The sequence below is a fragment of the Cloeon dipterum genome, chromosome 4 (assembly GCF_949628265.1).
Source record: "Cloeon dipterum chromosome 4, ieCloDipt1.1, whole genome shotgun sequence".
NCBI lineage: Eukaryota > Metazoa > Arthropoda > Insecta > Ephemeroptera > Baetidae > Cloeon > Cloeon dipterum.
The window spans coordinates 7169687-7191078 of NC_088789.1; the positions used below are offsets into that span (position 1 = coordinate 7169687).

General features: G+C 46.2%; 2 protein-coding genes across 2 annotated transcripts in view; both read right to left on the minus strand.

The window, feature by feature from the left end:
* The window catches only part of LOC135941869 (uncharacterized), a 52194-nt gene that overhangs the window by 11372 nt on the left and 19430 nt on the right, over positions 1-21392 (minus strand). The window lies entirely within an intron of this gene.
* On the minus strand, positions 4429-11119 carry Pits (Protein interacting with Ttk69 and Sin3A). Its single transcript, XM_065487629.1, has 4 exons — positions 10083-11119; positions 7104-7418; positions 6234-6517; positions 4429-5974 (listed from the first exon to the last, which is right to left on the minus strand). Exons 1-4 carry the CDS (start codon positions 10921-10923, stop codon positions 5843-5845), a joined length of 1572 nt encoding a protein of 523 aa, XP_065343701.1. The 5' UTR covers positions 10924-11119; the 3' UTR covers positions 4429-5842.

Here is a 21392-nt window from a genome sequence, read left to right on the forward strand (position 1 = left end):
TGTTTGGAAATCCACCACATGTATTTATATTTCCGTCCTGACATATTCTACAGCCGTAGGAGAAGCAGATGGGGCTATTTTCGCGGAGCGCCGACGAAATAAAACAAATCCCGTGTGGATTTGCACGTGGGAGGCAGCATCCCCAATTTTAGCGCGAGCTAAATAATTGGGAAACGGCGAACCCCCCAATTCAAGGGGGTCGAGCGCTCTATAATTGAGAGGCAAACAACGCAATTAAGAGCCCAGGGAGCGCCCAACTTTCGCCCCACGGAGCAGCAGAAGGAGGCGAAGGGGAAAAATAAAAGTCGTGGGCGTCCGCGAGCGCCAATTATTGTTCGCCCCAATTATCCTCGGCGGCACAATTACGCCTCTCGTTCAAATTAGCATCCGAGCCAACACGCTCTCGGCTTTCTTCGCAGGCAGGTCTCATTTGCCAAATGCAGAGCGAGCCAACAAGCCAATAACACGTCAGCAGAGAGCATAATTTCCATTGTTAAAGCAAGGCCGCTCAAGGTTGCGCCAGCGTGTACCCGAAAATTGAGGCGATTTGCGTGCGGCCGCGGACCTGTCGGCGTGAATTTCCGTCGGCTGCTGCGGCCAAATTTAAATTAAGATTGATTGATCGTCGATCCCTGGCGAACGAGTCGCGCGAGCCGCCCAGAGAAACCTCAAAGGAATTAAAATCGACGGGCGCCTTGCGACAAGAACTCTAGTGCTGACGCTTGAAATACGTTCCGTCGTCTCTTTAAATAAGTCTCGTTTCAGTTACACAACTCAACAAAGTGTGGAGTTCATTCTCCTACTGAAATGCGTCGATCACGCGTTTTTTAAGCCCACAGGTCAGGAACCGCAACAAACAAGTAATAATTTGTTGTTTGAAAGATAAAAACGTGGCGTAAGATGTTGTTAATTTTCAACGGTATTTGACGGACAACAGAAACGTTTCTCTTCGCGTCTCAGCAAACCTACACAGCTATCTGATTAAAAAATAGTCTTGTTATTCGTTACCATGTCAACATTTTTAAAAAACAACATTTAATGGAGATTTTTTTTCAATTATTTTTGTTTTAAAAATCAATTTAAAAATAATCGATCTGATTATCCGCTCCTTTCGTATCCATTTTTCATCTTAAATCGAGTCTCATTCCCAAAGTTGAGGTCTATCATTTTTCTGTATTAACTAGTATGTCAATTTAAGATGCATAAATTTGAATCAATTCTAAAAATATGCCCCAATAAAATTAATTGATAATTTTCATTGTCAAATTTTAGTTTGCTTATTAACAAAATTTAATTATACCAAGATCCTTAAAATAAAGAAGCCGTTGGTAAAACCAAGCAATAACCATAACCAGATCAATTTATTAGTCCCAAGTCCCAAAAGCTTTTCCACAGCTTGTTGGGAAAATCTGTCAGTGGTCGCAAGGCTTGAATTTGTTCCTGCTGAGTTGAAAACTGTTTTGTCTGATCGCCGGGCCTCGATAGAACAAAAAGATTTACACGTCCAGAGCAGCAGCAAAATCCGTGTGCCTTGTTGTGAGGCTCGCCGGGCATGGGCAGGACCGTGTATTATGTCTATGCATATTGATTTTCCTCTCTGGTGGGAAAAGTGAAGCCTCATGCCTTAAAGCCGCGGCGGCGTCTACAGTGGATTTGCGTCTCCGGTTGCATTACGCTCTTACCCATTCCGCGGGAGCTGAAGGGTTTCTAACCCACATCTCGTGAGGCAGAGCGACTTGGTATACATGCAAAATGCAATTACGTGCGAAAGTGCCGAGTAGTAGTGACCGCATTTATTTTTATATTCTCAAGACCGACCTCAAGAAATGGTTATGTAGAGACCAGAAATAGCAAGTTCAATTCGCTTTCGAGAGCGGCTGTTTTTCAGCCGGCTGGCAACAAAGTAAGCGAAATTCTCGGTACAGACCCACTCTTTCAGTCGGGTCGAGCGAATGCAAAGGGTTAAAAGCAGCGGCCGGCGTGTGTGTGTGTGTGTGTGTGTGTGTGTGTGTGTGTGTGTGTAATAACAGAAATTAACTTTTGGCACACCGCGTGCATAAATAAAGAGGCGAAGAGCTGCGAACTGCCGGGCCGGCGCGCGGCCGTAAATCACAAATTCCGATCAGGGCGGCGGCGCTAAAAGCCCCCCTAAAGTGAGGCTAGCCAGAAGGGCTGTTTTTGTTTAGGGAGATGCCTTCTGATTATTATTCAAAGCGGCCGAAATGGGAGCGACGCGTCAGGTATTCGAGCGGCCGGCGGACACGTACACCGCTCGGCGGACACGTGCGACTCGAATTGGCACCGGGACCCACTTGGTCCCGGTACAAGTGCCGCCCACGTGACTTGGCCCCGATGAGCGCCCGGACGCTTTTACGACGAGCGGTGACGTGCAATCCCTGCACCGATTTCGTCTGTCTGCCCATTTTTACATGCAAAAATCCCCTGTGGCGACAGGGTTAAGAATGTTTTTTTCGTGAGAGATCCTTCTTCTTTCTGAATTTACACAATTGTCCATGAACTGTTTTTTTAGACATATTACAAGATATATGTCCAGATGATAGGAATTTTCTGTATTTTTAATCTCATCCTAAGCAAAATACTGAGAATTTCGAATTTTAGGGCTTGGTGATGGATTTTTTTTAACTATAAGAGCACTTTTCCTATATTATCATTTTAAGACTAAAAAAATAATCATGAAGTTTTTCTGCACTCTGGAACAATTAGAAAAAAAACCACACACAAATAATGTTCTAATGCGATTCCATGGTAATTTGACATCGAAGAACAGTTTTGGGCGGCTTAAAACCAAAAGATACTAAATATCCAGACAAAGTAACGTGCCTCTATGAATTATTGCACTGTGAGGAAATATTTCGGCAATATATATTATTTTTCTTTATGTTAATATTCCAATTTGATCCGTTCGCACGGGGAATTATTAAATTTAGACTTGACCGATTAAGAATGAAAAATATTTTAAATTTCTCGTTCTGACCCAGTTACAACTCGGGATTTTTTCCAATTTTAAAATCTGTTCTATTTCCATTTTATTTTATATCATTGTTAAAAAGAGGTGGGTATATATTTCAAGAAAACCCTTTTGGATAATATTTCTGCCAACTCTCCAAATCCTGCTTTCTTTTGCCTGTAGGAAGTTTCAGAAGATTGTCACACGTGCTTTACGCGGCGTCGGCGGCTTTTTTTGCCTGAGTATGCTGCTGGAGGAGGCACTTTTCCGCAAGGCTGATTCATTTTTACGGAATTCTCTGTTTAATGACGCGCCACTTGCTTTCAGCGCGCTTTCACCCACCAGACTGCGGACGTGTGCGCTTTTTCAACTCCGCGCCGTGACTGGAGCCTGTAAACTTTGCATTTTTTCGAGCCGGCGACGCGGGTCGCAAAGTCTGCAAACTGCTGATGGGAAGTGTCGCCGGCACGAGTGGCACAGGCAAAAAATATTGACAGGCGTTCGGAGTGGTCCTTTGAAATTTCACCACAGCACACGAATATGGAAATGGCTTTTTTTAGATTCCTGCATGAATCTACCGCAAGCGGAACCTGTGCACAAACGAAGCCACCCATAGCACTACGCTTGCCAATATCTGCAAATCCAGAATAAATATTTTTGGCACAGCGTCAATGTGCAAAATCCGTGAGTTTCCATCCACCCGACGGATGCTCGGACGAGTGCACTTAGCCGATGAGGAGGTCGGGTATTTGTGCTTTCTATGAGATATACCGCGAAATTGGTCGCCTGAAAATAGATCGGGCAAGCCAGCAAGTGTGCGAATCGGCAGAGAGAAAAAAAAGGAGAGCGGCGGCCGTGAGTGCAACGTCGGCGGCGGGGCGGAATTTGGCAAGCGCACGACATACGCACACACAATCGGGCGCTTGGAGTGCCGGCTGAATAATGAATGAGGCCTGGGTCACCTTCACTCGGGTTGTTGTTATCTCGATGTGAAATGCGGTCCAGCAATATTTTCGGGCCGGTCACGCGAATGACCGCGCTCGCCTCCGCAATCGATAAACTTCGTTTGTGGAAACGGGAGGAAATTAGACTGTGTGTTGTTTACTGCGGGGGCTATTTTCGTACCATGCGTGTTCGAGGGATCTTTCCGTTGCATTCAAATAAAACCAGTCGAGTTTGTTTGACACCGAAAATATTTTATTTTCATGATAATGATTTTCAGCGTGTGTGTTATTAGATACAAGAAGCAGCAAAAATGGCAGGAACCTCTTTACAAAAACCTTGCTTGCTCGCAGCAGCCGTGTTTGCCTATCAAATGTGTTTTTCTGCTTTTCATCTCGGTCTTGGTTTTCAATCTGCCACTAGTATTAGCAGATTAGAGAAGTGTCCTTTTATTATTTTTATTGTTTATCATTGTTTATTTGTACAAATAAGAAAGTTGTTAAGAAAGAGTCAATATGTACAGAATACTGTGTGTAACCATCTTTATTCATGTTGATTGCAAGAATTTTTCATTTCCATCAATCTCTGTACAAAAACTGCGGGATTAGAACCTCTAGAAAAAATAACCGGTGACGGACTATGAGTCCTCGGATCAAATGCACACCAAAAATTGCAGTCGCAGTGAGCTCCTCTGCTAAATTGTAGGCCAATCGACACTTGAACAAGACAAAACGTGCGAATTCAAATCAATGGCACCAAACAAAATGGCAAGGTGACGTGGATGGAGCGAACAAACTAATTATCATTCGCGCCGTCTGATGAAAGGGAAATTAAAATGATCTGGAATTTCAGATTGATCCACTAATGATTTCATTCACTTCGTTCCTATTTTCATTCTGTATGTTTTTACATACTAATGTCACTAATTAATTATTATACAATGCTTAATTAATCAATTCTCTCAATGATTTTTTCTACTTAGGATAAACACACCAGCGAGTTTCGGAGTTCCTTTCTAGGAGAGAGCTTCGGCCTCTCCTGGCATGACTAGCTTCAAAAAAGAGGGAAATGTCTCTTCTTTTGAAAAACTATATCTGATTTACCGCCTTCTCTTTTCTTTTAAATATAATTGTCTGCTTAAACTGTCCAGCAAAATCGCCTAACGCCTCGGTCCGGGCAGTAACGAGTCGACAAAGGATTAGGGTGAGGCGATTTTGCCTCTTTATTATGGTACAATTCTGATCTCTTTTTCTGGGTGTGTATTTACAAAACAGGGGGAGGAGGTCCCTTTCCACAAAAGGGCTCCTCCTCGTTACATTCACAGAAGCAACCTTCTCCGCACTCATTCTCACTCAGTCAGCTATGTATAAACACGACTTTCGTCTGAAAAGGCCTGAAATGTTCTCAGCTTGACACACAAAGTTGCGAGAGTCGCTTCAACACCAATCGAATACATTTAGAAAAGTCAGTCTATTTAAACGTGTTTCACATGCTTTCTGTGACTGATTTTGCAATTCGCTTATTTCTTTTTCTCGCTATTCCCGAGGATAGCTAACAAGTACAAAAACATTAGAACGTGTTCTGTAACCGTACTGTGGTCACAATAACCTTACACAAAAAATTAAAGGACAAAGTTTGTTTGAAAAGTGGCTGTTTGTACCATAAAGGATGACAAAAAGTAATCTTATAAAAATCAAAGCTTCTTGGGGAAAAGTTCAACACGCCCCAAATCGTATTTCGTTTTGCAAAGCAACCGTCTCCTTCACCTGGCCCCGGAAATTTTGTGCCGAGGACACTCTGGAGACATCCAACAACTTTAACGCCGCGCGGCAGACAAACGTATAAGTCAACGAGCGCCATGGCCGCTCTGCTACGTGTCCCCGCTAGGACAAATTTACAAGTTTGATAGATCCACGTTGCGCAGCTCGAGGCTTAAGACTCGCGTTCCTTCTTCACCCTTAATTCGTCGTTGTTGCCGAGAATGGTGTTGATCTCACCCTGCATGAACGCCCAGGGCACGTTCGAGTTTGCCAGAGGGCACTTTTCACCACTTGGGCAGTAAACCTGAAATTAGAAATTGACAAAAATAAAAAATTGCACGTGCAGAGATTATATCAAAATTTAAAATGCACATGTGCGCAGATCAAACAATTTAAATGCATTAGGGGTAATGCTCTAAAAACAGAGTAACAACTGTTGCACATTTAAAAAGAGAGCAAGATAATTGTTTCAAGTTAACTAGTAAACAAGTTTTATTAGCCAAGCCAGCTCTGAAGGCCAAGTAAAAATTCTTTCTTGTTAACAAAATTAAAAGAATCCTCACCTCTGATCCCGCTCCTTGGCGCTTGATGCTGTCCCGAGAGCACGGGAAGCAGAATTTGTGGTGAGGTTGCGAGGGGCACTGCACAAAGTGCGTGTCCTCCAGTCGCTCATTGCAGATTGTGCACTTGAGGGTGGCACCGCTGGCAGCCGTGGCGGCCGCGTCAGGGCCCGCGGGGGCGGCGGGCATCGCTGGAGCGTTGGGGTCAGTGGCCCCGTCCGTGGGGGTGGCGGTTGTGGAACTCACATGCCTCGAGCCAGATGACCGCCGACCGCTAGAGGAGCCGGCTGCGAACAAAAATAGATTTTTTCGTTATTACTTCTTCTGAAGATGCTTCCCACAGCGGCCGCTTGTTCCCATTCACACGTGGGCTCCCTCTCGCGCGAGCCGTCAAAAACGGCGGCCTGCCAATTTCAAGGCAACCATTTCGCTTTGTTTAAATTCGGAACATCAAGCTGTTAATCTGCCAGAGATTATTTTAACTGACGTTAACACGTTATGGAATGTAGACTAAACCGGTAGCATTTTTTAAGATGTTGGATAAGAATATTAAATCTCTAGACGGAAATAATTTTTCTAGATTGCACGACCAGTGTATTGAAATGCGATTCAAAATGGTTTTTTAACCTTCTCTACTTGTCCGAAAAAGTAATTATTGGCATTCTAGTGGATGCGATTCTGGAGTAAGACTGTACAGAATACACCTTTATAAGCCTCATTCCGTTTTAATCCCCTTGTTTTACTCAACTAAAAACCTGATAAACCCGTTGAACCGGCTTGTTCTTACCACCCAAGAATTTTTTTTTTTTAAAATGATTTCTTTAAAACAAAATAAGGGGAATGCGTTTTTAACGGATTGTTAAATCGGCTTACCTGATGAGTTTGGCGAGTGTTGCGAGCCCCTGGAGGCAGATCGCGGTCCTGTCGGGGGACTGGCCCCCGATCTGGGCGAACCTGGCGGCAGGTTGTCGGCCACGGACATGAGGGCGGCCATCGGAGAGGGACCATTCTGCGTTTGCTGCTGCGGCTGGCTTGTTGGTGGCTGCTGTGCCGCTTGCTGGGCTGACGCTGCGGCGGCGGCCGCTGCGGAAGCTGAGGTTCCGCTCGAGCCCTGGGCTGGTCCCTGAGGAGGAGATGTGGTGCGGCCGCTCAGCGGAGAGTTGGCCACCGGCACTCCTTGTGGATAGCCTGGACAAAGAGAGAAGATCGGATCGTGAGATCGATTGCTACTTGTAGCTGGTGTTGGAATGTGTCAGTGAGAATCAGCCTGTCAGGCGTATAATGCAGGAGTAAAAAGGGGTGGAAAAGGGTTGTGGAGGGCCACCTAGAAGCTTTGAAGCGGAAGGGATATTTTTTCTTTTCGAAACGTGTATTATTAGCGTTTGACGGATTTGCCTGGGAAGCAGCCGCGCGCTGTTTACACTGGCGACGAACACGCGTTTCAGGCGCGTTGCTTAGTTCTAAAACAGTTTGGTTAATTTATTTTGGTGGCAATCGATGTGACGTCACGCTAGCCTATAATACACCCGTTCGCTGCCAGCTCTCTCCAGAATAAATAGCTTCTTTCTCCAGCGCCAACCGAGAGTTGAAAGAGCAAAGCAACCAGCTCGACTGGTTTTGCCAGAATCGCGCGCATTTTAATCCCGCGTGGGGCAAGTTTCTCTTCGACCGCGGCGACGGGAACAAAAGCATTGCTTTTTGCAGCAGTAGATCACCGCTGCTTCTGCCTTTATATAATCAATCTTTTGTGCGCCATGGTCGCGGGAGAAAATGCTTTCTCGCCGGCACGACAATAAACAGGATGACGGCGTTTTTCGCTGAGAGGGTCCTGCGATTCTCAGAAGTTCGCGCCATTTACTTACTTTCCGTTCCGCAGTGAAACATTAGTGGGGTGAAGTAACCGTAATAATGATTGTAAATCCAAAAACGGTATAACAGGAAACCACGTTTATTTTCTCAAGCTGCTCAGAGCAGACCAGGAGCAGACTGGGTGTGAGGGAGGGAGGACACACAAACACAATGCTCCCCAGTGAACAGGGAACGACAACAATACAGTAAAAAATTCAAAGGTGTGGTATTTCAATTATTGTGCTCCGTCCACATGTCTGCGGGGGGGTTTGTGTATGGACCAGAGCGGAATTCAGGCATAGAAAGAACATACAGGTGCCTGCCGTAATGCAGCTGTTGTTTATGGCGACGCAAAGGTTTGGCAACGCGGCCCCAAGCTGACGTCACAAGCTGTCCGACGGCATTCCCAGGCGGCGACGACGCTGCCGCTGCTTTGATTATGTTTTATTGGGAGGAAGAGAGAGACGGCTTATTTATTTACTTATTTATATTTCGCCTTGGAACGATCACGAATCACGAAGATGCATTTTTACGGTCCGTGAGAGCGCGCCGCGTAGACGGTCGGTAACAATGGAAACTGGATTGGCGCAGCCGAAGTCGAAGGCTTGGACGAGGGCCAAATTCGCGAAGCGGATATAATTGCTTTTTTATCTTGGACCGGATTAAATCGTTAACTGCCCAAGTGGGAAGCTACAGGGCTTGACATTTGATGGAATAATCACCCGTGCAAGTGATGGAGACTTGGAGAAGAATGGGGTGAAAGTGAATAAAGAACGGTCTCGATTCTCGACAGTTCAAAATTAAACGAATTTAACGAAAAATTAATAATGAACGTAATAAACAAAAACAAACATTGAAATTTATTTGTCTTGTTTATCAGTTAGTAAACCAATAATCATCAAAATTGAATCATTAATCCAGCCTTAAGCCATAACCATGAACCGCAGAATTGATACCAGGGAAACCGACGAACATCGTCATTCAAATTTCCGCATTTAAATTAAAATGAACAAAAATGTGGACAAAAAATGAAAGTTCTTCCTTCAGGGAATTACAGCACATAAATATTCTGTCCTTAGTGTCCCTCCAAGAAAACCATTCACTTATTTTTCTTTTAATTGGGTCAAAAAAATCTGAACAAAGCGTTTCGGGCCAGTTAAGCGCGCAGTGTAAAAGAATAATAAAACGGACAGAGAGGAAAAGTATGCGTACACGATCGGTCGCGCGGACGAGGACAGGCAACAGCGCTTTTCAATTTTATCTCCGCTCGGCCGCCTGGTATGAGAAGGAGGAGGCTTGGGGGGAGGAGGAGGTTCGGGTGACGTCATTATCTGGGCTGCGTGCCAACATCATTTCAAAGCGCGCACGATGAGACCGGCGGGGAGGGCGTCGGGAGGAAACGAGCAGCGCAAGAGGGGAAGTGGTATTATTATCGCCGCGGGAGGAAGTACGTCGTTGGGCTGCCGCTCCGTCATGCGCGTTCTCCGGTATGTTGACTGGCTGGCCCCGAATAATATGCCAACACGGGCTAGCGTAAGCCGCCAGCCAGCCAGCGCTGCTCGCTTACGATCAATAACATTATCAGCAGCGGCGGCGGAGAGAGAAACGCGCTCGCTCGCTATGGCCCCCTTCCGTGACGTCACACGCGATACGGACCCGAGACACAACTCACACACATACACACTCCCGCAGCAGCGAGCGGTGCATTGCGAAAGAAATAAATAATGGCAGATTATTATTATTATGTCATTCCCGCCGTTTCCATCGAACAAAAAAATGATTTTTGCCACTGAGAAGGATTTTTTCTTCACAATAGGAACGTACTATTTTTCTTCCACGCTTCACTATATATTGACAGAAAATTCCATAGAGGATTATACTTTCTAAGAATGGGGATGAATGGGATACACGAAGGGAAGGATTTTTTTGTGCCTGACGACTCGGTGCGTGCGGGGGGCAGACAGGTTATTATTGACGGATACTAAAGAAAATCAGTATACTTACTCGATTTGAAGGATGTTGCCGTGTCGAAGGAAGGCGCCCTGACGGGGTGCTTGTCCTGCTTGTAGTTGCGTTCGATGTAGGGTACGGCCAGGCTGACGGCCGGCAGGGACTCACCCCTCTGCAGGGGCGGCCGGGTGTGCTCCTCGATGAGCAGACGCTTGTGCACGGGGCCGAGCACCTCGGCGCCGTTGGCGCCGTGGTGGTGGTCGTCGTCGTCCGTGGGTGGCCTCTTCACGGCCGTCATCGGGCGGCCACCGTTGAGCGGCTGCTGCTGCTGCTGTTGCATGTGCGCGGCGGCCGCGGCGGCGGCCACGGCCGCCGTCATGTGCGCCTGGGGCAGCCGCACCTGCGACGGGATGCCCACTCTGCTGGCCTCGTGATCTGTGCGCGGCGGCGGCAGCGACGGGCCGCCGGGGTACTCGGCCGAGCGGCCGCGGCCGCTCTCGTGGTGCAACTGGGCGTACGCGTGCGGCGGCGGCCGGGCCATGCTGTGTGGCGGCGGATTCAGCATCACCGGCTGCTCCATGACGCCGTTGGCGGCCGCCTCGTGTCTGTGCTTGGCCGCCTGCCGCTCAGAGGCCGCGTGGGGCGGCCCGGCAGAGGCCGACGGCTGCGGCCGCATCTCGCGGCCGCCGCTCGACGCTTGCTCCTGGAAGCCCTGGGCCCGCTTCATCTGGCGCGCCGTGTCCAGCACGCACTCGATGCGGTCCGCGCCCTCGTAGTTGACGCAGCCCCGGCAAACCGCCTCGCTGAAATCGTGCAGCATGGCCCATGGCATGCGGGGCAGGTCGCACAGGTAGCAGTGCTGTCGCTTGCCGCCGACCATCGACATCTTGACCATTAATTCGGAATTCACTGGATGATGCGTTTTCCTCTCGGTCCACTCACACCATCACCGATGTGGATGTTCTTCCTTGTCTGACTCTTGCTTGCGCGACGGAGCTACCGACGTATTGACTACACGACACTCCGACTGCAAAGAAACGCCGAGTAGAGGCACCGACCGGCTGCGGCCCTAGTCTGCGAGTGGCGCTGCGGATGCGCGGCTGCTCCCCGTAACACGCACACAGCCTTGCCTTTGCCTTGCGTGCTGTGTGAATTTCCCAGGCCAGCCGCGGCCGACCGACCGACCGACTCGCGCTCTCTGCTCCAATGCGTTACTATACCAGTGATGCGAACAGCAAAAAAATTGTTGCTGTGTATTTCCTCTCTGTAAAAGCGGTTGAAATTAAAATCACCAGTCCAGTAATACGTGCCACTGCACATTCCGTTGGCTTTTTATCATCTGTTATTATTCGCCAGCGGCTCCGTTTTTCACGTAAGACACGTGCCGCTATAAAAGCGATATGCATGTCGAGCGAGCGATTGATCGAAATCTCCGGCTCAAAGTGATATTTGAGGAAGGTCGTGCGACGGATGAATAAGAGAAACGCTAGGTGCGTTCGTACGAGTCTAATTATTATATTGAATTCTATTCTCGGATCGCGATTGTATGCGCGACGTGTACGTGCCGAGGGCAACCTGATTGTCGGGCAATAAAAGCGTTTTATTTTCTAGAGGCCAATGTATTATTATTTTCTCCGGTGAAACGCAGTTTATTACAAATTCACATGGCGATAATTCTGCATGCTGAGGCGAGTGCGGCCGCCAGTCCGGTTTCTGCAGCAGCTTTTCTTTTCCAACTGGCTCTGCAAGTACAAGTAGTGGTCTCTTTGCTGCCGCTGCGACGTGATTTGTGCGACATTTAAAGATTTCAACATGGAATTAGCGGTAAAACCACCGAGACGAGTTCCACGCACAAACACCTATCGCGTTTATTTTCCGACGGGCCGCGACCTTCGATTCTGCGAACTCGGCGCCAGAGGGAAGCCGCAGAGCTGTCACAGCGGATGCTGCGTGGTGCAAAACGAGATGTACATGCACACGCGAACGGAGACAAAAAGCAGCGGCGCACTGCTGAATAAATAATTGCGCTGCGCTTTACGCGCGTGCACGAAATACTAATCATTTTCGGCGCCCTCTTCCCCGCTTTATGCCCAGGCACAGCGAGCGCGGCTAAAATCTCGTTACGTGATCCGCTAGCCGCCTCTTGACGACCCGAGAAATTTAAAAGTCTGATGCCACCTTGCTGCGGCTGCCGCTGCTGAGGAGGAAAACTCGTCCCATACGTCGAGACTTGCAAAGCATAAAACCCGGCCGCAGCTCAGCGGGAATTTTCCAGCTCTCGCAGAAATCCAACGGCAGCAATCACGCTAAAACGCCGAGCAGAGAACCAAAGCTCAACTTCCTAGTGTGTATGTCTATCCACAATGGGGGTGCCTTTCCAATGAGATGTGCTCGTTAATAATTTCTCTTCGAGAGTTAGCGGTATAATATAACATGTTGGCGCGGCTGACAGTCTGACGTCAGAGAATAGGTCACAGGAGGCGATATGACTGCATGTTCTCGGCTCATATATATTTTGATTATGAAAGCAACATTCACGCCACTATAATGTGTTGTAAATAAAAATAAAACGCGTGTATACGTTGAAAAGTTCCATTCTATTTTTAAAAAATCGGAAATTTTATGGTTATGCAATTTAAACGATTACAATTTATGACCACTTGGAAATAAGATATTTAAATCTAATCTTTCATAGACTGTAGGAAAAGAGAGGTGACCGAACTCTTGGTTAATTCCAAAGTAAATATTGTTGAATTTTACAGAACCTGGCCACTTACCACTATTTTATCAGTCAAAAACTATTATATTTTACGATAGGAGTTTAAAAACAAAATGTCCCCGAGAGACCGATTATTTGCTCTGTACGGAAAACACACTTGACTGTGTGTAAATATTTGAAATTCTCATTCACGCTTAAATTTTGGAGAGTGAGTTTTATACAGATCGGGATTTTTTGCTCCAGCGCGTGTTCCTTCTTGGTGCGAATTCAACTTTCACGGGTGCGCGCCGGGCCCCTTTGTTGAGATTTATTCAACTCGACAAAAGTGAAAATTCGCGCGACTGTATGTCGAGGGTTTGAAAGCAACAGCAGCAGGCTGAAAAGGGGTTCATGTGCCGAGCACGACGCAGCAGACGGGAAATAAGTAGTTTTACATTTATCAAAGAAAAGAAATGGCGCAGCAACGCCGTCTGAGCAAAAAACGCGCGCGCCGCACGCAGCCGTAAAGTGTGTGTAAATAAAAATGCCCGAAAAGACAAACCTGTTGCGATTTTATTCTATTTGTGACCTGCTGGAACCAGTTTTAAAAAGATTGGCTGCCCTTGGTGAGTAACAGCAAAATCCCCGATGCAAAATTTGACCTCGGCGGAAATATTAGGTCTCTCTGGTGACGGGGGCACAGCGAGCGGTGTGCGCATACCAAGCAGAAAATTCGCTCGCCGTACCAGCAGCTATTATGGATTGATTAATGGAGTGAACGCCACCAAGGACAGCAAGGCGTCTCGGATGACTTTTTGTGCTGCGCCCAATCAAAAGCATAATGCATTTGGCTGTTGCCGAAAAGCATCAGCAGCTGTGAAATAATTGCACGTTGGGCCGAAACGAGAGCAGCTTTTTGTGCGTCTCTCATCCGAGAGTGCCTTTTTTTACATCGCAACATCACAGTTTAGAAATTCGGTCGACCTTTGCGAAATGCGGGATCAACATTAGCATGTTTATTTTCACGAATTACGTCAGCGGCCGTCGGTGCTGCGCTCGCTCTTTATCCTGAGCTGCTGGCGAATTCTGCTCTGCTGCTGGGAGCGGTTTCGGTGTGAATGCACGCCCTCGGCGTTTCCCATCTCGATCGCATGCACACCAAACACTCGGCGTCATCGATATATTATTTTGCTTTTCGGTTGAGTCATTCGCGCACTGTGTGCGAGTTTTACTTGGTTTGAACACCGAGAACCTTGGATTTTCGCCAAATCATTGCGAAATTCAGCACGTTGCTTTGTTGTCTCCGATGAAGTGATTTATTGACGCGGAAAATCACACTCCTGGTGGCGGGAAGCTATATCTCAATATCTCCGATACTGGATGCTTTATATAATATTAGTTTTGCTATAGAGTTTCAACACTGGATCACTCATATAGGTTAAAATTTTCTGTTTTTTCTTAATTCTGCAGGAAAAAGTATTTATTTTTATCTCTCATGGACTACATCTTTCAGATTTATTCTCTTCTGGATAGCTCTTTAAGCGGATTGGCAAACTTTTGATACAAACAAACCTTTGCTGGATCAATTTTGTTATACCATTCTCTCTGCAAAATTTACTTTAATTGTATCTAGGAAAAATGTTTCATTCCATCTCGAGATTAATTTCCTTTTTCTTAGATCCTGTATTTTTCGATTCTAGTGTTTGTACTTATAAAATGGTCGAATTCGAAAAGAGTAAAAAAATCACAGCTGGAAACTTTTAAGATTATGTATTAGTTTTCATGATTGCTTCCCTGACAGTTTATAGTTGCCAGCAAGATGAAAGAGATATTATGAAAAAACTAATACATATTAGGACCCTTGAAAGAAATCTGCAATCAGGGATGGCGAGCTCTTGAAACAAAATCAGATAATAGAGACATCAACGATCAAAAGGGAAATTTCAATTAGGTAATTACAATGCAGCGTCACTCATGTTGAAAGAGCAACTCTCTGTGTCGAGTGGGCGATCTTGAGATTTCGAGCCGGGGTGTCTGTGTTCCTAAACAACTGTGGATGAGACCTTGTTTTTCGATGCGGTGCAGACAAGGTTGAGAGCCGCATATCCTCGGAGGCGGGCGCCGAATTCAGACTTCTTGGGCAACACGCTCATTGAAAAGGTCAAGAAATGCCGAAATTGAATGTGCGGCGTGACGTCAGGCGCCATTAAGACCGTGCAGCTCCGGTGTTGGCATACCCTTAACCAATATTTAACAAGCCGCGCGCGCGGACGTCGACCAACTCGGCGCGTGAATGTTGTTTTCGTTTCATGGTTGTATGGAAGCAGTGGCCTGCTTTTAGGTCATTGCGACCGTATCGAAAAACCGGCTGCGCTGGACACTCACCAGCGGGCGGGCAGTAAACACGCGCACCGCTTTTTTCCGTCCGAGCGGTCCCAGTGCTAGCACCAGGGCCGAAAGCACAGCCATTTTGCCCGCAGTGTCGATTTAAGCCAGGCTCGTTAGAGCTGGAGAGGCCAAACTTTGGAGGTCTCGGGGGCATGACACTTGCAGCTAATGCAAATTAAAGGGGTTAAGTTAATTTGCATTGCCAGAGTGTGTACGTGCGCCGCGTGTTCCAACTTGGAGCGCGCACGCCAGATTTGACGAGCATTAGATTAGCATGGTAATTCTTGCACAGCCTCTAGCGAGCCCTGAAACTAACTCGACAGGGAAAATTGCAACTCCTGCGCTCACGCATTTTCGCACAAACAAACCGGCTGACGACTTTTCCATTCCAAAACATACTTACTAAAGAGTGTTTTCGCCACAACCATTAAAATGTTTCTCACAGTACACGCAAAAAGAGGCACAATCAAAAGACTTGTTAAATTTGAATGAAATTTGTGTCAATGAGTCTCGTCGATAAGTGTTAGAGAAACGCGTAAATAATTAAAGACGAATGTCCCGTTCCTCAAATTTCAACCTACATTCCACTTTCGCCACAGACTATTTTCCCCACTTACAAATCGAATTCCACTCTCCGCACTTCGGCTGACCCCGGCTGACGAGAATTTAATTAATAGGCATTGAACCGCCTGCCGTCAAAGGAGCGCCGTTTGAATATCATCGGCAGAGTGCCGTCGTGCTGTTTAATTGGAAGAAATTCCTGCGCTACGTCACCGCATCGAGAAAAGTGAGAAACGTGTATACGTATCGGAGCGTCGACCATCCTACTACTTTCTCTCGCGAGGTGCCGAGAAATATCTTCCTGGAGGCAGCGGCGACCGTTGGATTACACAACTGGCCGGCCTCTCTGTTGGCCGCGATGGTGGGAATTGGAAATTCAGTGACTTCCTCAATTAGAAGAGTGATTGACTCCTGCCAAGACCACACCCTGCGCGCCGCTCGTGACGTCACTGCACCGACGCTGTGTGCCTTTGTGTGTATGCGCGTAATACGCTCGCACACCACACACACACTCACTCGCACGCACACAATGGTGCCCGTGAACGGCTTAAGGGTGACTCCCGGGGCCCACCCACAGCGAGCCAGCCACTGCTTGCCGACGGCTGACGTCATACCCTTAGGTGCACTTGCGGATTTTCACTTCGTACAGAGAAGGGGATGAAAAATTCTGACGCATTCGGTATTGTGTATGGGATGGAGCTCACCATGTTGCTAAAGGGGATAACGTATAGCAGCCCGAGAGGCTCAGAGGCATTTTCTGGCAAAATATCGTTTTTTTATCGGAACAGAATAAATAACATTTATAGCAAAACAAAAGAATGGGTCTGTTCAAAAGCCAAAAGGTCAAAGTTCACGAAGAGAAGTTTGACCGTCAGAATTTCATATGTAATAAAAATAAAATATCTTTTACGACTGAGACTAAAGTCAAAAGTTGCTTGTGGGCAAAAAGTCAGCCAGGGTCATCTTTTAAATTAATCAAAGAAACCGATGACGCAAACGTTTCACCGAAGAGAAAAAAATAGAGTCCGTCAGGTATTCATTAACGAATAAGCAAATAAGTCAACGCAAATATAAGAGTCATTGTCTCAGGACGCCTCCCTGCGAATGGAAAAAGTGTCAAGAGCACGCACTGCGCTGGCAGGCGCGGGAGCAATTTGGATGGTACTCGCGTTGTTAATTAAAATCGGCCCTCCTAGCAAAGCGGAGTCGTTGTGTTCAATGCACATGCAAGGTCCCCCACTGGACGGAGTTCCTGGTTCGTTTCCTGCCGCATGCAACGCTGCCTTTCGAACCAGCGAACCCGGCTGATTTATCAAGGCTGGCGACGAGTGCATGGGAAGCTAGCGATATAGGCGAGTCAATAAACTTGCATGACATCATTTGGGATGGATCAAGTGCCGTGACACAGAGGCCGACAAATTAAAACACCGCTTTTATTCAGTCACACTAGCTCTAGGCTGCTGCTGGGAAAATCGATGCCTCTCTATCTACCGAGGGTTATAATGCAACTCACCGTGGGGCGTGAAAGCAATTTACAAATTAAATGACGGAAAACGACCTTGTTTCCAACAAAGGACGCATTGGTATTCTTATTTGAAATGGAAATGTTGCAGTCAGAGTAGAGCTCATTATTATTTATGTTTCGGTTGGCTATTTTTAATATTGATCATCGAGTCAGGATTGGCTTACGCGCATTTCTAATTTTAAAATATTATCTGCAGACCCCAGGAAAAACCAGAAACACTTGACATTTCTCCGATTAAATAATCTGGCTGAGTCAAGTAGCCTGATGATTAAAAGGTGTTGAATTGCAATGAGTGATCAAAGTCGAGTTTAAGTTGCACGGCGCGCATACAAACAAGCAACGTCGGCACGTGATCAGCCTATTTATAAACACATTGTGCGCTTTTACGGAATCGCACCCTGCAGGGCTTCGGTTCACACACTGTACAGCAACGTAATTTAGTTAAGAAAAAAATAACATTGCATTACTACAACTGCAAGCAGAATTTTAACGGTGTGCAAATTAGACCGATCAGCGACATCAAGCGCGCTGACGCTTTGCAAATCGCGTAACTGGACTGACGGAGAGATAATTCGCGGACACACAGCCTTGAAGAGCAAAAAGAGCTGCTTTATTAGAGTAGGAGAAACACTAGGCCGAGATAAGAAATGTGTACTTAAGCTGCGTATCGCTGCATCGGCGGTGTATGCACTTGACTCTCTTTCCGTGGAAAGCAGCGCAGCAATTGCACGGTCACGTGGCCCGCCGACGAAGAGAGGACAATGCGCCCGAAACGCTGTCTATTATCTCAGCCGATCACACCATCTTTGACGTGGACACACAAGCTCCGCGTCAAGTCGGCAATTTTGAGGACTTTCAAGGGTCACTCTGATAAGCGGGCTGATAGCAGCTGATGCTGTCTTGTGCGTATTTCCCTCGGCTTGCAAAAGTCTCCGCGGTAATTATTTGTTTACTCGATTTAAATCACGCGTCTCTCGAATGTTTCTCGAAACTCAGCCATGGTGACGAGGCGTGATAACACCGCATGAGTGTGGCCGCCGAGATGACCTTTCTCGCGATAAATTCACGAGGAAATGATTTCATGCACCGGTCGCTAGAGCAGCAGCAACAACAACAACACAATGTGCACAAGCATAAATTGCCAGGCGATAAGCTGAATTACGCCTTGGGTGTGCGTGCGTAATGTTGACAATTGATTCACGAGCGGCAGACGCCGGAGATATTAAAACCGCATGGAAAACGTCATTAGCCGCTGTCTTATCAGCGGTTTTGCTCCCGCGGGTTAACGACTACCGTGCAACAAAGTATAGATGTGTCAGCAGTCGGCGCAGTGTTGGATTTCATAAGCCTGCGCGTTAACCGACTGAAAAACCACTGTTTTTTTATTTTTATTTTCATTTTAGACCTTTGCCAGATGTGATTATCGTGGACTTTGGCATCAATCCAGCGTAACAACAGATTAGACTATTCATGAAGCAACTCCATATGATAGCGTGTTCTCTGAAAATCAGCCCCTCACATTAGCATGATTCAATTACAGCGGAGGGTAAAATTCCAAGATTCAGCAGCGGATATTGCCTTGCACAAATCAAATTACGCGAATCGGCAACTACGCCGGCGAATTCACGTTTAGAAAGCATGCTCGCGAACCCCACACACGTGGTGCGCATTCCAACCCTTTCCACACCATCGGCCGGGTCGCACCCAGTTGTTTAGTCAGTGCAAGTACGTGTGGTGCAAACGAAGCCGCCGCTAACAGTGTCACGTGTACCAGCAGCAGTGAATGCACAAGGCATCGCAAATAAAAATCTTGTCTCGCGGCACATATAATATGCCTGACGTCAGCGGTGTATAATGTACCGAGCGTATGTACAGTACACATTTTATCGCACATACAAGCAGCAGCAGCGAGCAACACTATTCCGGAGCTGAAGGGCACCTCCGAGATGATGATGTGTATCACGCTATCCGAGCCGAGTTCATGTGACCCCGCAGCACGACATTGCCTCTCTCGCGCTATTATTATTATTATTATTATTTTCATTTGTACAAACGTGTACTCCCACACTCGCAGGCGGAGCACGAATTTTATTCCCTGCTGCCAGCAGTCTGCCGGATGATGTATGGAAGTCGAATTACACCACTTCTTTTTCTTCTTCTTCTCTCCTTACGTCGTTGTAGCCGTGGCTCACCGATCCACCTTGTGATTTGTGCTCGGCTGGAGATTCAAGAAAAGGAAAGGATGGATTTTCTGTAAGAGGGAAATTGCTGGGAAAACCGATGCACGCAAGTCGATTGCCTTTCGCGTGGATGAGTGTGATTGGATCCCATTATTGCTGAAAGGATACGGGAAAAGAGGAGGCCTCCGCTGCCCACAGCAATCTTAATGCTGCGACCATGCTTTTGTTGAACTATAAAAACTGAACGGTTGTAAGGAAAAAAAGTAACTGGATTCAGTTTGATTTTTAGTATAAACTATTTTAAGTTTTAGTAGAATGGTAATTTTGAATTATATGCATTGTTAGCAGTAGATTGTTTTGAAAATTGAGCTCGACTAAGTGCAATGATCTATATAGAGAACCGAGTTGCAATTCAAATTCAGTTTCTTCAAAATTTACATTTATTCATTTTTATCAACAATTATTTTTCTGGGGTTAGCGGGTAACATTCCTCTTTACAAAATCGTGATATTATCTTTAAAGACAAAATCTGATAATAATTCTGTTCAAGTGTAATTAACAACAGCATCACTCACACAAATATAACTCTATGATGTCTTCAAATATAGTTGCTCGAGACATAATCAACCAATCTTATCCGCTCTTTGACGTAACTACGGATAAAATATCGCACGTAGGCCGACTCTCATACTCGATGACAACAAAACGCACAGTCGAGCTATTAATAATAGGGAAAGGTCATTTTGCCGAGTGTGAAGAAAAATGAGGACACTGTCGCCGCAAATGTAAATAGCATGCGCCGCGTTTATTTATCTTGAGCACACGTTTGCTGCGCTGATAACTTTCCAGTGCGCGCATTGCTGGCATTACCAATACATATGCGTACTTGCACGGAGAACACGCGGCACATTCAAAGTGGTTTGCAGTGCAATGTCAAAATAAGGACGTGCGAGTGATAAACGAATGTCATTTGCCGCCGAGTTGACCATTGATAAAGCCTTCGTTCCGTTTTCACTGCCTCGAAGAGAAATAAAAAAAAAATAATTGTCGGAGTCGCATTGTATCTGCTGCGCGGACGCGATAATGCACTCCTACATGGCATATAGAGTGCGTGTTTTTCCCCAAGAGGCTCAAGCCGGAAAAGGCCAACAACCTTCGCACGATCGGTTGGAAAAGTAGGCCCCAAGGACGGAAGTTTCCACACCTCATATATATTCTACCTTATTAGTCGTTCATTTGGTTTCATAAAAATTGCTTACGTTTAAACACAGCAGTGTACAATATAAATTAGTATAGAATCTTAACATCTTAAAATAATTTTACCAATTTTATTCTGAAGGAATTATACGTTGCATAAAATTAATTAACCAAGCAGAATTTCACTCTTTGAAATAGCTTCAAATAGTTGATGGAATTTTGCCGCAGAAAGGGTGAGTGGTGGGCTTTACGAGGTTCCATGATTTTTTTTTAATTAAGAATAACAATTTCCTGCAGCGTGATTTTTGCATGTAAAGTACTTCTCAGGGACTGAAACAGTGGTTGGCCAGTAAAAGTTTTTTTAATTTCAATTTGAGCTGCCCGCCAGAATCCAACACGGGTAGTGATACAAGATAATTTTGGGTTTAAATTAATTTCCAATGCGTTTTCAATGTTCACTAATTATTTTGTATCCAGTACATAGACACAAAGAAGAATAAGGGAGAGGTCAACAGATTGTATCGACGGTGGGAAACTTATAGTTCTAAGTTTCACTCCTTCAGAGTCTTCTTCGACAATTAAACAAAGTGCAAAACCCGGAAGCAGGTCGAATTCCAGTTCACTTGGCCGCGAAACTCGAAGGCACTGAAATGCACCACAGCGCACAGGCGAACGGAAGTGCGTGTTCGCGCCTCAAAGATTTCCACGAGAAATCCAACTGAATTTATTCTGTCGAATGTGTGTGAATGTCGGGGCGCGCAATTAATTCCACATCACGCGTCATTATCACCACGCTCGGCTGCAGGTGCATCCAG